General features: G+C 38.0%; 1 protein-coding gene across 1 annotated transcript; it reads left to right on the plus strand.

Annotated features, from left to right (window-relative positions):
* Positions 1 to 217: 217 nt before the first annotated feature.
* LOC136067531 (187-kDa microtubule-associated protein AIR9-like) lies at positions 218 to 15,045 on the plus strand. Its single transcript, XM_065773554.1, has 20 exons — positions 218 to 593; positions 680 to 719; positions 877 to 913; positions 974 to 1,073; positions 1,207 to 1,390; positions 1,762 to 1,862; positions 1,966 to 2,013; positions 3,752 to 3,936; positions 4,051 to 4,168; positions 4,306 to 4,433; positions 11,810 to 11,978; positions 12,258 to 12,325; positions 12,460 to 12,635; positions 12,822 to 12,905; positions 13,012 to 13,085; positions 13,186 to 13,305; positions 13,706 to 13,901; positions 13,996 to 14,117; positions 14,609 to 14,816; positions 15,021 to 15,045. Exons 1-20 carry the CDS (start codon positions 218 to 220, stop codon positions 15,043 to 15,045), a joined length of 2,559 nt encoding a protein of 852 aa, XP_065629626.1.
* Positions 15,046 to 15,936: the final 891 nt, after the last annotated feature.

Raw genomic sequence — 15,936 nt, forward strand, 5'->3', positions numbered from 1 at the left:
ACAGTCAAGCCATGATAAAATTCATCCAAGCAGTCTTCGTTAATGGGTTGGAGAAAATACCTTCAACCGCTACAATCCCTTAAACAAGAGAAACAAAATTTCATAATTTGCTTTGCCTAAAAAATTCCACACACAAACATGCAACCCAAAACATTAAGCTGAACCACAAAGAAACCACGCAAACTTTTCAGACTTTTGCATTACCTTTTCAAATTCTATGGCTTGCATCTCTGAGGTTTTGTGGCTTCCGGAAGGTGGTACTGTTAGAGTGTGGGATTTAAGGTTTTTTAGAGCTTTTGAAGATTGGGAGCTAGCTGCCTCTTATTCTCTACTTCAGTTTATCCAACCTCGTATTCCTCAGGGTGATAGGAGTGATACTCTTTGTTGGCGGTTAAAAGGTGATGGTATGTTTGACACCTGGTCTTACTACCATGCGATTCAGGGTGACTCAAATTCTTTGTTTCTTTGGAAGGGTGTTTGGAAACCAAAGATTCCTAGGCGAGTGGCAGTTTTTGTGTGGACTGCTGCTCATGATCGGATCCTCACTTTGGATAATCTAATGCTTAGGAGTCGCCTGTTAGCTACTTGGTGTTGTATGTGTTGTTGTGATGGGGAGTTGGTAGATCACCTTCTTCTTCATTGTCCTGTTACTTATTCCCTATGGACCTTTATGCTTCAGGCTTTTGGTATTCATTGGGTTATGCCAGGATTAGTGGCAGGTTTGTTATCTCGTTGGCATCAGTGGCTTGGGAAACATAATTCGGACAGCATGAAAAGGGTGACCAGCATGAAAAGGGAATGATTTCTTCTATCTAATACTAAAAATATTGTTGTGGAATTGAATTAAGGGTTTGTGTTTTTTTGTTCTATATTTAGAAATGGTGATGGAACTGGTAGTCTGACCTTTTCTTGGGTGAGTTAAGCATCCTGGTTGATCTTGAACCTATGACCACATCCTCCATTCCATTCTTAGGGAGGGGAGGTTCCATTTGAGCTAGAACTCATTGTCTATGGCTGTGGTTTAATCCAGAAAGTTCTTGCCAGCATGCTTTGGAATTGTCTTAGAGAACTTTGTACTTCCACGTTAGCATAGTCATAAACTTTAATTAGATTTCATAGAGTACATGCTGTCTAAAGTCTAAACTTATTCTTTGTTTGTTTACCTTCTATAGCTGTTGTCCTTTCTTCTTTTATTCCTTTTTTAAGCCCCAAAGTGCATGGTAACAAATACTGTTGGTTCTTGTCTCATGATGGCAGCTCATCCATCAGTCAGTAATGTCCGAATTATTGGAGATGCTATTGAAGGATGTACAATCAAAGGAGTTGGTGATTACCTTGGAGGAAGAGAGGGTCCCAGCAAGTTTGAATGGTTACGTGAGAAGGATACAGGGTTAGTATACACATATTTTGTCTTGCCAAAATTTTCCTCATGCTGTGGTTTTCTTGCTTCATGATTGAGGAGTGAAGTTTCATTTATTTATTTTTCTAGTTTCTTAAATTTTTTTTTTGGCCTTGATCATTTTTAATATTGGGCTTTTTTTGTTTCGTAATATCCTCATTAAATCTGTTTTATTTTGTCTTATTGTTGTAGGGATAGACTACTTTGTATGCTTTCAGTTCTAAAATTTAAAACCATTGTCAAGAGCATTTTTAAAACACTGAGATAGACCTTTTATTTCCCTGAGAGAGATTGGTTTTCCCTTAGGTTCTGTTTTACAATTCAGCTATCTCCACCTGAGTTTTTATGGCTTTTGCTGGCAGAGACTTTTTAATAGTGTCAACTGGTACTTCTGAGTTTACCTTGACCAAAGAAGATGTTGGGCGACGCTTGGCTTTTGTGTATATTCCTACCAATTTTGAGGGTTTGTCCATTGCCCTTCTGTGTTGTGGATCTTTTCTATATATTCTTACTGCATATATTTCTTAGAGATCATTATTTAAAATAATAAATGGTGTATCTTTCAGGGCAGGAAGGCGAATCTGTATCAATAGTGACTGACGTAGTGAAGCAAGGTACTTCTTGATGCCAAATAAATTTTTAGCTTATAGTTGCTCTATATGTGTGTAGAGAGTTTTTGATAATTTAATAGTTGGGGGAGGGTGGATTTGAACCTTGGACATCTCTATTGGAAACACCAAGAGGTGCAAATTGAGTTACAAGTAATAATATACAGAGGATCCAGCCACACTGGTAGACTTCACAATTTTATCTTGTTCCACCTAGATACAATTTCTTCTTTAAGATAAGTTTGGTGTTTCAAATATGGTAATGCAGTGTGGTCTTATAAGACCCACCCATGAGCAAGATGGAGGTGTGATTGTGGGCTCTAGATCCACTAGTTATGCATGTAACTACAATTAAAAAAAGAAAGAAGTGTGGTCTAATTTCAGCAGGCAATTCTTTAGCAATTTATTTAGGTGGATCAATTCACTCCTTTGAAAAATTTTAGTTTATGTATATCCAGATTTGCCAGTGGATGGTCAATGTAATTGACAATTCTTTCTGATTTGATAGTTAGCAATTTATTGAAAGAGTTTAGGTTGCAACCCATGTACATGAGAAGTATACTAGAGATACACCAACAACTGTAAATAAAAATTCTACAGGTCTATAAATTCAATCAAATTTCCGAAGTAAACTGTTTGGTGGCAGACATTCACTCATACAAGGACCTCAGGAATTAAAGCTTTATGGTCTGTTTGGTTGGGGTTATTTTAGCGGGGATGGAAAAGGGTGGAGTGAAAATGGTTTTTGTGGGTGTTTGGTAAGAGAGATTTCTTCCAAAATATCCAACACATATTTCCTCTATAACATACTAATTTTCTTGTTGCCATCCTACCTGTCTTCTTGTCATGTTCCATATCAAATATGATCTTGAGATCTGGACATCCCAATGAAATTCCCAAATGGGAGACTTCGTTGGGACGTCCTGTTCTTGAGATCAGTCCAAGATTGGGAGTTGGAGCCTTTAATGGCTTTTATGGATTTGATATATTCCTCCTCAGTTAAAGGTGAGGGCCTTGATACACTCGGTTGGAAGCCAGCTAAGAGCCGAGGTTTTGAAGTGCGTGGGTACTATCTTTCCCTTTACTTGAGTACCGGCATGTCTTTTCTTGGGAAGTTGGTGTAGCGATTGAAGGTTCCTCCTAGGGTAGCTTCTTCTCATGGATTGCAGCCTTAGGAGGATTTTGTCTTTTGATAATTTAAGGAAGAGAGCTATTATCATTGTAGATTGGCGCTAAAAGTGTAAACGGAGTGGGGAGTTAGTGGACCATCTCCTTCTTCAATGTCCTGTAGCGTATGACCTATGGACAATGGTGTGGAATTTGTTTGGTCTTTGTTGGGTTTTGCCACAGAGGGTTCTTGATCTGTTAGCAGCTTGGCAAGCACTGTATTATAGCTTTTTGGAGGGCGGTGCTAAATTGCATCTTGCGGTGTCTTTGGTGGGAACAAAATGAGGGATGCTTTGAGGGATGTGAATGGTCTATACTTGAGATCAAATATCTCTTTTTTCATACTTTGTTGGTTAATTGGTTTGGAGAGTAGCCTTTAAATCTCTTCCCTGCTCTAACATACTAGATATGCTTGAGCACTGTAATTTGAAAGATTGATTGTATTGCTCCCGGAGTACACCTTCGGTGTACATGGGTGTTTCCTTTTTGTTCAATAAAATTTTGTTACTTATCCAAAAAAAAAAAAAATCATTATTGACTTCCTGTTTTTGTAATGCTTGTCTTTGCCAAATTCCAGCACCACCAAAGGTAAAAAATGTAAAGATAATTGGTGAATTGAGGGAGAACAGCAAGATCACTGTAACTGGTATTGTTACTGGAGGAACTGAGGGCTCTAGCAGAGTACAGTGGTTTAAAACAAGATCATCCATATTGGATGGTGAGAAAGATCTTGAAGCAATGAGCACTTCCAAAATTGCAAAGGTAGGTGTCGTTAATTGTTTTTAGCATGTGTGTGTAGTTGTCCAATTGTTGGGCATAATCTTTTTGCTTTAGTATTTTGATGGGAATTCTTAGTGGAGTTTGCTCTTTGTTTAGGCGTTCCGCATACCCTTGGGAGCTGTTGGCTATCGCATTGTTGCCAAATTTACTCCTACCACTCAAGATGGTGAATCTGGTGAACCAGCATATGCTATATCGGATAAAGCAGTTGAGAGTAAGAAAATCTCTTTCTTCTTCTATCAACACATTTTCTAATCAATTAACAAGCCTCTTGATTTGCTGCAGAGTCATGTCTGAAACCTTAATGTTATTGTAATATTTGTTACTAATTCATATTTTACATTCTTGCAGCTCTTCCCCCTAGCTTGAATTTCTTGTCTATTACTGGTGATTACACTGAAGATGGAATATTGACAGCATCATATGGCTACATAGGTGGCCATGAGGGTAAAAGTATCTACAATTGGTATCTTCACGAGGTATACACTTTTAGCAAGATGGTTTAATCACTGTAATGCTTTAAGTGCACTTTCCTTTTCCAATTACCAATGCTCTATGTACAGTTTAGGTTTACTGGTTTCCATGATATGTAACTGTTAAACGGTTCTAAACTATTTTTTCTACTAAAATAAGAATAAGAGCTTCTTTGTTGGACCAAACTATAAACAGTGTGGCTCATCAATAATAATCACATTGCTTTGCAATCATTAGAAATGCCATCTCACCACCCTAACATTGGTAGGATTCATTTTACAACTTCAAACATCTACACTAGATCCGAGACTCCTAGTAAATAATGCAGATATAAGGGACTTGATATACATTGGTTCTTGATGCTGCTAGAAAAATTCTAAGAGTGGGGAGGGAACAAAAGAAGAACAAATCCAAGGGAAAGGACTTAGGAATCGACACCTAGGGTTTGCATGAAATCAACATCAAGTGATGAAAACAGGAAAATAGATGATTCTAAACATTAGAACCTAGAGATGCTTTGAATCCGCATCAAGCTTGATAGGAGCCCAGCGTTAGCTCCTGGAGCTTGCTTGGAGTTAGCACCAAGCCCAGGAAGAAAGAACAAAGTTTCTTTCCAAACTAGTTTGGAGAGAAACTCTTCAAACTTCTCATGTATCTCTTTTTTGGGTGTGAATTTTAAAAATCTAACTGTTGAATTTTATGTTCTTTATGTTCTTAACATGCATATTAAATTTCATTCAAATTAGACGTTAGTTACCATTCGATCAATAAACTTATTTTTTATACACAATTTTAAATTACAAAAACTTGAAATTTTAACATTTGTTTGATGACATAACAATTGATCTTTGAACTTCTTGAAATTTCGCAAGTATGAAGGATATAAGAAGAACATACAATCCAGCGGTTAGATTTTCAAAATTCATACTCAATATAAAGATATACAAGGAGTTTGAAGGGTTTCTCTACAAACTAGTTTAGAGAGAAATTTTGTTCAGGACTAAAACCTCCACTCTGAATTTTATAAATCTATAATCAACTACTTACAAAACAATAGTTAACTTTTGGCTCTTTAAATAGAGTCCTTAAATTACTCAAAACATAGAAAGAAAATAAGGTAGTAATAGGATTAAATAATGTATGTATATAAAATTCAAATAACAATCAAATCTATCTAATAGCATCAATGAAGTAACAAGACCTTGCATTGTGGCTGGGCTTTGTAAGCAATGGTGTTGGTGGTTTGAGACTTTGATGAGTTTGCTTTGGTGATGGGCTGGAGAAATTTTGGGTTTTGTGCTTGTGTGTGTTTTGTTTATTGGGTAGTGATCTATGGTGTTGGGTGGTTTGGGCCAAATGACAGTTTGGTTTTTGGCTGAATTTTTTTTTTTTTTTAGACAGCTGGTGGTTGTGGGGTACATGGGGTTTTGGTTCATTATGATGGTTGGGGTTGTCGAACTGACAAGTTTGGGTAGTGTAGAGGGTGGTAGGTTTTGGTGGCTTTGTTGGAAAATATTGACAGGGTTTTCTCTGTTACCAAATTCAATGCAGGATGAAAAAATCTAAGAGGGGAACATGTGTTTTGGGAAACTAAAGAAGCACAAAGCAAAGGTATAGGACCTAAGAATTGATGCTTATGGTTGCTTAAAATCTAATTAAGCAATGAAAACAGAAAAATAGATAGAATTTAGGCATCAACACCAAGCATAAAGTTTGGGGTGGTGGTTTTCTTCCATGCATGGTGCTGTGCAAAATTCCATTATTTCTGATTAAACATACTGCTTGCGTGCATCCACAAACCCTAATTTAGAGGCAGAGATTCTTTACGATCTGTGTTCATGGGCAAAGAGAGTGCAAAGAGACTGTTATCTTTGATGGAAGACTTTAGTTCCACTGAGCCCCCTAGACACTTTGCGTGAATTGTTAGAGATGGAGAGACGATTTTTATTCTACAATTGGGTTCCAATGCACATGGCTCCTTTCTTATGATTTCAGAACTTCTACTTGGTCGTCGGAAAGGTTTCATAATAGTACCGAAAGGAAAATTGGGTAGTGGTTGGAGAGGATTATTTTGCACTTAAGGAAGGCTATAGCTCCAGGGACTCTTGCCATCAATCTGCCTCCAAAGCTTTTACCTAGGTTTGAAATTAAAGACTCCAAATCTTTTGTGACAGTAGTGGTGCAAGGCCGACGAAGTGAACCCAAAACTCACAAGTAGGCAGCGGTGGAGAATGCTTTGACCTAGGATTCTCGTGACGTAGTGAATCCTAAGCATTTAATGTTGGATTCTCGAAATTCTAACTTAGCAAATCCGGGTGCTCAGACCCAGGATTCTCGCGAGAGCAGCCTTGGGGAGGAGAATGCTCTGTTCGGGGCGAGGATCTTGCCTGTCTTTTCAAATGATACTGAAGGGGGGTGTATTTGGACCTCTATATTAGGTTGGAATGTGGGCCTCATGGTAAGTGGAGGATTAGTTGGTCCAATGTTATTGAGGTGGATCCCTCGGTTGGCCAAGCCTCTGACCCAAAGCCCATTGATTTTATTAAGCCCAAACTTAATTCTGTCCCTTCGGTTGGCCAAAATCCAAACCCAAAGCCCAGTGGCTATTATAAGCCCAAACATAAACTTGTTTTTAAATGGAAACCCAAACCCTCCCAGCTCTCTTTGACTTAATATCAGACCCACCCACACTCTAAGTTCTCCTCGCCTGTCCCTCCCTCCCGCCTTATCTCTTCGGCATCATCAATAGCTGATAGAGTTAAGTCCGACGCCAAGCTATCGCTGACCCACATGGAACCGATATGCACCGAGACGTTTCTCTCAGTGCTCGACAACTCTGATGCCTCCATGACTGAGTCTATGTGTTCCGAGGCTTCCGTGGATGAGTCCTTGTGCTTCGATGGTGATGTGGCCTTGCAACGTGACATTCAATGGATCATCCATGAGCACACAGACAACGTCATCAAGAAATGGGGGAATTTAGAGTAGTGGGTTCTTGAATTACGAGATGGGAAGAGGGTGGTAGTCCCGATCCAAATTTCTTTGCCACTGGGAGATGTCGTTGTCAAAGTGGACGACTTGAACTAGCTGCCGATGGTATCGGGGGTGTCATCAGAATGTAAGGAGCTAAATTTAGAACTAGAAAAAGGAGCTGATGCTACTTTGGAGGATTGGGTTTCATATATTTGTTCTGAGGATGCTTCTCCGTTTACTGATTCTTTGCCACCTCTAAATGTCAAACCACTGGCTTTCTCTTTGCCTATGGGCGTCATGGATATTTCTGATGGGTCAACAACTCTGGATGAGGAGAAATTGCTAGGTAAGGACAATTACTCAGAATGGTTTTAGGAAAAATTCAATGGCTTTGATGATTTTCTTGGGACATCCCTCAAAGGGTTGATAGAGCCAGTAACCAAATTCCTGTTGGTTGTTGAAGTTGAGTTATAGCAGAGGGCCATTAAGGAACAAACTGAAAAAGCCATGAAGAGCTTAGGGAGGAAAGGAATAAGGGAATTGAGGGGTTTATTTAGCTCTGTCAATTATGGTTCAGCTTCTTCAAGGCGCATTGGTAATGGTAAGGACAGGGCTCTAATTACTTTCCAATGAATTTGAAGATTATGTCTTGGAATGTTAGAGGTTTGAATGAGAAGGAAAAACGGCTCAAGGTTTGTAATTTTTTACATTCTTGGAGGGCTGATATTGTTTGTTTGCAAGAGACAAAGTTGGAATGGGTTACAAGAGGAATTGTTAGGAGTATATGGAGTTGTCCTTACATAGATTGGTTATATTTGGGTTTTGAGGGTGCTACTGGTGGAATTCTGCTCATGTGGGACAGAAGGGTGGTTGATAAGATAGAGGAAGCAGTGGGGTTTTTTTCGATTTTGTGTAGGTTCAAAAACGTTAGTGACCAATTTGAGTGGGCTTTCATAGGTATCTATGGTCCAAATTTGAACAGGAAACATTAATTTATGTGGGAGGAATTGGCAGGCTTGAACAGTTGGTGGAATTTGCCATGGTGTTTGGGAGGAGACTTTAATGTCATCCGCTTTCCATCGGAGAGGTTAGGGGCGGGAAGATTTACTCGCTGCATGTATAATTTTTTTGATTTTATATCTCTTCATGGGCTTATGGACAATCCTCTAGAGGGAGGCCTTTGCACATGGTCTAACTCCACCTCTGCCTCTAGAATAGTTGGTTTCTCCTCTCTCCGGTTTTGGCAAATTACCTCTCTCATTTCTCCCAAAAAAGGCTTCCTAGAGTGTTATCTAATCACTTCCCAATTCTTGTGGAGAGTGGGAGTCATCGTAGAGGGTGAATTCCTTTTCGTTTTGAGAATATGTGGTTGAAGGCGGAGGGGTTTTTAGATAAGTTGAAGTCTTGGTGGGAAAATTACCATTTTCAAGGTACTCCTAGTTTCATTCTTGCCAAGAAGTTGACTGCTCTAAAAGCGGACCTAAAGAAGTGGAACGAAACAAATTTTGGCAATATCACAATCAAGAAACAGCAATTATGGAGCAAGTTGAATGCTCTAGATGTAAAAGAGGACAATCAACCTCTAAATGAGGAGGAGAAATTGGAAAAAGCAACCTTTCGCGTCGAATTTGAGACGGCAGCCTCGTTAGAGGAGATTAGCTGGAGGCAAAAGTCCAGAGTGTTGTTTTTAAAGGAGGGCAACTCCAATACGAGGTTTTTTCATAGGATGGCTAATTCTAATAGAAGAAATAATTGTATTGAAAACCTTATGATTGATGGGGCTTTGTCTTTCAACCAGGATAGGATTACTGACCATATTGTTCAATTCTATATGAACCTATACTCTGAGCAGCAAGAGCAGCATCCTTTCCAGGATGTATTGGATTTTCCAAGGATTTCAGGGGATAATGTGGATTGGTTAGAGAGACCTTTTGAGGAACTTGAGATTTTTGAAGTCATTAAGGAGTTTAATGGGGACAAATCTCCTGGGCCTGGCGGTTTTTCGATGGCTTTCTTTCAAGCTTGCTGGGGGATTCTCAAATCAGACATCATGGCTGTGTTCCACCATTTCCATGTTACAGGTCAGTTTTAAAAAAGCTTGAATGCAACCTTCATTGCTCTCATTCCAAAAAAAGCTGCAGCAGTGGAGGTAAAGGACTTTCGGCCTATCAGCCTTGTTAGGGGGGTTTATAAAATTCTTGTTAAAGTTTTGGCTACTCGTCTTTGCATGGTTTTAGGAGAGATCATCTCAGCTCCCCATAATGCGTTTGTTCTAAATAGGCAGATTCTTGATTTCGTTCTTATTGCTAATGAATGTTTTGATAGTAGATTGAAGTCTGGTCAGCCAGGGTTGTTATATAAATTGGACATTGAGAAAGCGTTTGATCACGTGAATTGGGGATTTCTTATTAACTTGCTTGAGTGTTGTGGTTTTTCTAATAAGTGGAGGCGATGGATTCCTTTTTGTTTATCAATAGTTTGTTTTTCTATCCTTATTAATGGTACTCCCCATGGGTTTTTTGGAAGTTCTAGGGGGTTGCGGCAAGGTGATCCTTTGTCCCCCTTGTTATTTGTGTTGGTTATGGAAGCTGCCGATAGAATGTTGGATATGGCTATCCATGAAGATTGTTTGTCAGGTTTTAGTGTAGGTGCTTCTATTGGAAGATCTTTGATGGTTTCTTATCTCCTTTTCGCTGATGATACTCTGATTTTTTGTGATGCTAATATTGATCAAATGCTGATTCTCTGTATGGTGTTCATTTGGTTTGAGGCTGTGTTTGGTCTGAAGGTAAATTTGGGTAACTTTGAACTAGTGGCTGTGGGGTAAGTTCATAACATGGATCTTTTGGTGGCTGTCTTAGGCTGCAAGCAAGGGTCTCTCCTAATGAAATATTTGGGTCTTCCTTTGGGGGAAAAATTTAAGGACAAGTTTATTTGGAATCCAATTCTAGAGAAGATGGAAAGAAAATTAGTAGGTTGGAAAAAATTATATTTATCCAAGGGAGGTAGAGTCACTTTAATTAAAAGCACTCTCTCAAATATTCCTACTTATTTTATTTCTTTATTCCCTATTCTTGCTTCTGTGGCCAACCGAATTGCTAGACTTCAGCAGGACTTTCTGTGGGTGGCCTAGGAGACGAGCCCAAATTTCATCTGGTTAATTGGTCTACAGTGTGTACTCTGCTTTCTTCAGGTGGGTTGGGGATTAGGAACCTGAGACCCTTCAATGTAGCTTTATTAGGGAAGTGATTATGGAGATTTGGGCAAGAAAGGGATGCTCTATGGCGTCAAGTGATAGAGGTGAAGTATGGTTGTGATTAGGGTGGTTGGTGTTCTAGCTCTTTCTTTGGTCCTTATGGAGTTAGTTTGTGGAAAAATATTAGAAGGGAGTGACACTCTTTATCTGGGTTTATTCTGTATGAAATTGGAGATGGATCAAAATTGTAGTTTTGGCTAGACCGTTGGTATGGAACTTCTCCTCTCGCAGACCGCTATCCTGGTTTATATAGGATTTGTCGTAGCAAAGAGGCAAGTGTGGCAGATCTAATGAGGTTCACCAATGGAGTCCTCCATTGGGATTTTCAGTTTTGTAGGGAGGGGCATAATCGTGAATTGGAAGTTTTCAGGAGCTTCATCAATTCCATTTATGGCACTCCTGTAAGGGGGAACGGAGAGGATAAGAGATGTTGGCTGCCTTGTAAGAGTAAGGGGTTCATTGTCAGTGCTTACTACCATCTTCTAGTTGGCCATAGTTAGCAGTTTTTCCCTTGGAAAAGCATTTGGAAGCAGAAGATTCCCTCTAGAGAGGCTTTTTTCGTTTGGGCTGTAGCCTTGGGGAAATGTCTGACAATTGACAACTTAAGGAAAAGAAAGGTTTGTATTTTGGATTGGTGTTATATGTGCAAGTGTAATAGTGAAACTATTGACCATCTTTTCCTTCATTGCCCGGTTGCTTTGGAGTTGTGGGATATGGTTTTTGGTTTATTTGGATTTTGTTGGGTTATGCCATTCTCTGTTGTTGGGCTTTTGGCTTGCTGGCAAGGTCATTTTGGTCGCCATTGTAATGGAGATATATGGATGGTTGTTCCTCATTGTTTGATGTGGTGTATTTGGAAGGAGAGAAATAGTAGGTGTTCTGAAGACAAGGAGTGTTCCATGCCCGATCTCAAGCTTCTTTTTTTTAGAACCTTACTTGATTGGTTCTCTGTGTGGAGAAACCATCTTTTTTCTTCTATTTTGGATTTACTTGATTTTTGTAATGTTCGTTTTTGGTTTGTTCACCCCTGTATACTCCCTGTGTACTTGGGTGTCTCTCTCTTTTTGCTATCAATGAATCTTTATTACTTATCAAAAAAAAAAAAAAGATTGTTAAACTTATATTAACTTGTACTTTCTTGGGAATCTGCAGGTTGAAACTGATTCTGGTTCACTTATACCCGAGGGTTCAGGACTTCTTCAGTATCGTATTACCAAGGACGCGATTGGTAAATTCATTTCCTTCCAATGTACTCCAATACGTGATGATGGGATTGTGGGTGAGCCAAGAAGTTGCATGGGGCAGGAACGTGTTCGCCCTGGTAAATACATTCTATTTGGTTTTGAAATTTTATTTGCGTTTCAAAATATATTAATAATTAGGTTCTTACATAAGAGTGATACATGGAAGGATTTAAAATTTTTATTTTTTAAAGATATGTAATGTCAGTGGTTGGAATTTTGTTATGGTTAGGGAAAAGGGTAGTCAAAATGTTCCATATATAGCTATCAGAAACTTGTGAGTTGAGAATTTTTTCTTAATCAGCAGAAATNTCAGTGTTCCGCTGGTTCGGGTATTTCCACTTAACATTGTGTATTAGTAATTTTCTTGTATCCTCATCTTGCAAGCTATTACTGGATTGAGAACAACTTTAGGAGACTGCTCCTGGTACAGGAACTGTACTCATTGCTGCAATGTGTGTTGTCAATTAATTGATGTCCTTTGTTTCCCCCTTCCTCTTGCTGTTATAGCAGTTTGTTAACTAGTGGTAGGTTTGATTAACCAATTTAATGTATATGCAGACGAGTTCTGATGGCATGCAAAGCGAAATTTGGGGTGCAACTACTGCATCATATATGCTCTCAGTTGAGGACATTGGCTTCTTTGTTTCGGTTTCTTGTGAGCCTGTGAGAAGTGACTGGGCTCGTGGTCCAATTGTTCTTTCTGAACAAATTGGACCTATAATACCTGGTAGAAAGTTAATTTCTTCTAATCTATATTTTCAATCTACTTTATTTTCATTTTGCTTAATGGGTTATTGAGCAGGAATCTAGTTATTTAAAGTTCTGTACATGCATGTCAATGATGATAAATAAATTTATCTCTGCAGGAGCATGAAACTTAATAGATATGATAATCATTTTGAATTTATCTTGCAATGCAGGTCCCCCACTTGCCATTCTTTGGAGTTTCTTGGATCAATGATAGAAGGGCAACGTGTGAGCTTTATTGCATCTTATAGCGGAGGGTGAGACATTTGATTTGACACCTTTTATATTTGATAAGGGCTGTAATTCCTAGTCTTAATGTTTTGACATTTACCCCTGAAATTGAAGTAATTGTTTATGATTCAGGGAGAGAGGTAACTGCTTCCATGAATGGTTTAGAGTGAAAAGTAATGGCGTACGTGAGAAACTAAGTACTTTTGGTGAGTTTTTTTTTTTTTTTTTTTCGAATTATGGGTTGAGATCTTTTTGCTGATACATTTGGATTTGCAATAATAATGGTTTAAAACTTTTCTATAGCAGATTTTCTGGATTTGACTCTTGAGGACGTTGGAAGATGCATTGAACTTGTTTACACTCCTGTCCGCCAAGATGGAATGAAGGGGAGTCCTAGTAGCATATCATCTGACATAATTGCTCCGGGTTAGTTGAACATTTCTGTCATTTGTTTGTCTGTTATGGCAGTGCAAAGAAACTATTGTCTATTGACTGCGAAGTTCATGTAAAATTATGATAGAAATAAATGAAAAAGATGGTGTAGGTTTTGTTTAGTCTAAAAACTTCAATGTGGTGCATGCTTGTGTAAAACAGTTTTGACTACCTAAATAGCAAAGATGATGATGTTGAGTTCTGCCACTGCCAGGATGTTTTCATTGGGATATTATGACCATTGAATTTGTTGTTTCATTTTCTTTTGTACAATTCAGTGCAGTTATATCCTATTTTCACTGTTTGCATAAGTCTATTTTGTTTCCAAATCATTCTATAATACTTGTTGTACTCATGCAAATGATCTATTCCGTGTAATTTTTCTTTTAAACAGCGGATCCCATAGGAGTGGACCTAGAAATTCCTGATTGCTTTGAGGATGAGGAGGTAATCCCGCAAAAAACGTATTTTGGTGGACAAGAAGGTGCTGGGCAATATATGTGGTACAGAACAAAAAATAAGCTGCATGGATCTGCATTAATGGATATATCTAATGCTTGTGAAGATGTTGTTATATGTGGTAAAACACTGTAAGTTCTGAGTTTTGTTATTATTTTGAGACTTAGGAATGTACGTTGCCATCTCTAAAAAGAATGTTAAGTAAATTGTGTGCAACTGTGGCAGAACTTACACTCCATCACTTGAAGATGTGGGGTCTTATTTGGCCTTATATTGGCTACCCACTCGTGCTGATGGCAAATGCGGGAAGCCATTGGTTGCAATATCCAACTCTCCAGTTGTCCCAGGTACAACTCTAGTTCTTAGTCTTTAGTTTGGAATTGGGAATCTATTTCTTATTTTAGTGGATAACTTGATGACCTACCACTGAGATTCCCTTGTCTAGGTATAATATCAATATAATTTTGATTCAGTGATTGGAACTCTCATCCATAAATTAATTCTGTAGAATGTGATAAATTACTAATTGTCCCAAAAGCTTAAGCTTTTTGGAAATGGTAAATTTAATAATTTTACCATAATTCTAACAGTATGCACAGATTCTGTTATAAATCTAAGCAAGTGATAGGCTTAAGTGGTTGTTGTCATTCATTCTAACTAGTTTTTATCCCCAAGCAATTACCTCCTTTTCATGAGCCCGTAAATGGTAGATCCTATGTAAGTCATGTGCTCTGTCTTATATCTGTAGTTGACTTTTGGCCTTTGTCATACTAAGGCATTCAATATGTTATTTCTTTTTAGTCTTGTTATTTGATACATTAAATAAATAATGTGGCAGCTCTTCCAGTAGTTTCTAATGTTCGTGTGAAGGAGTTGTCTGCGGGTGTTTATTCTGGAGAAGGTGAATATTTTGGTGGATATGAGGGATCAAGCCTTTTCAGCTGGTACAGAGAAACTAATGAGGGAACTATTATTCTTATCAATGATGCTAGCTCAAGTACTTATGAGGTTACTGATTCAGATTACACTTGCCGTTTGTTGTTTGGGTAACTGTTCTACCTTTAGTCTTTTTTTCTGTCATTTGTTGGCAAGAAGAAATTCGCTTTCAAAATTCCAGAATAATTCATATCTGAAGCCTATCATGTGATGCAATGAGATTAGCATATGCATCTTTAATTGGATAAAAGATTTTTTTCCTCTATTTGGAAAGCGTGTTGTAATGAACTTTTTTTAATGCATCTCAAAAGCAGCTATACTCCAGTCCATTCAGAATAATTCATATCTGAAACCTATCATGTGATCGAATGAATATGCATCTTTATATATATATTTTTTTTTTTTGGGAACCTCTTTAAGGTAGGATTAGGCTTTCCTTAATTATATGAGTTAGGTTGCTAGGAAGCACAGACACATCATTTGGATGGGCTGCTGTGGCCATGTTTGTGCCTGTGTCTGTGTCCGTGTCCGACAACTCTGGGACACTGGACACCTCTGGGACATGGCTGCAGACAGGGTCCCAGCCCTTTGTTTAAAAATATGACAGGACACAGCCAAGTTGTATTTTGGTTTTTGGATTTTGTTATAGTATAACCTGTTATTGCTCTTAAATTGATATATGTTTAACATTATATAAAATAAATAAATGTTTAACAATATATAAAAAAATATAAATAAAGGTATATTTAATAATTAATTAACATATGTATCCCCGCCATGTCATGTCCTAATTTTTCAAAAATTGCCATATCGCCGTGTCGTACCATGTCTGTGCTTCCTAGTACAGGTTGTGAGATTTATGTGCAACTTTCTGCTAAAATAGAACTTTTAGTAATAAGACTTGAGTTCCTACAAGCCTTAGCTCTCAATTCTACTATCAAGTAACGGACTTGTGATGTAAAATTTTGGTAAGTCATGATATTTATTAGAAAAGCTTATTATGCATTCAAATGTTTTGATAAGAATTGTTGCATAAAATCATGTTTCAAACAAATGTATATTCTTGATTTTTTGAAATCCAAAGTTTCTCATGCTATGTTATATATTAAATGGGATGAAGAAGTATGGATTGAGAAATATGGTGTGATTTATGGTTAAATCCTATAGTATCTTCTAAACTTGGCCAGTACAAATTAAATTAATGGTTTTCCATGAATAATGACATTTTTG

Source organism: Quercus suber, unplaced genomic scaffold, assembly GCF_002906115.3.
Source record: "Quercus suber isolate HL8 unplaced genomic scaffold, Cork oak 2.0 scaffold_76, whole genome shotgun sequence".
NCBI lineage: Eukaryota > Viridiplantae > Streptophyta > Magnoliopsida > Fagales > Fagaceae > Quercus > Quercus suber.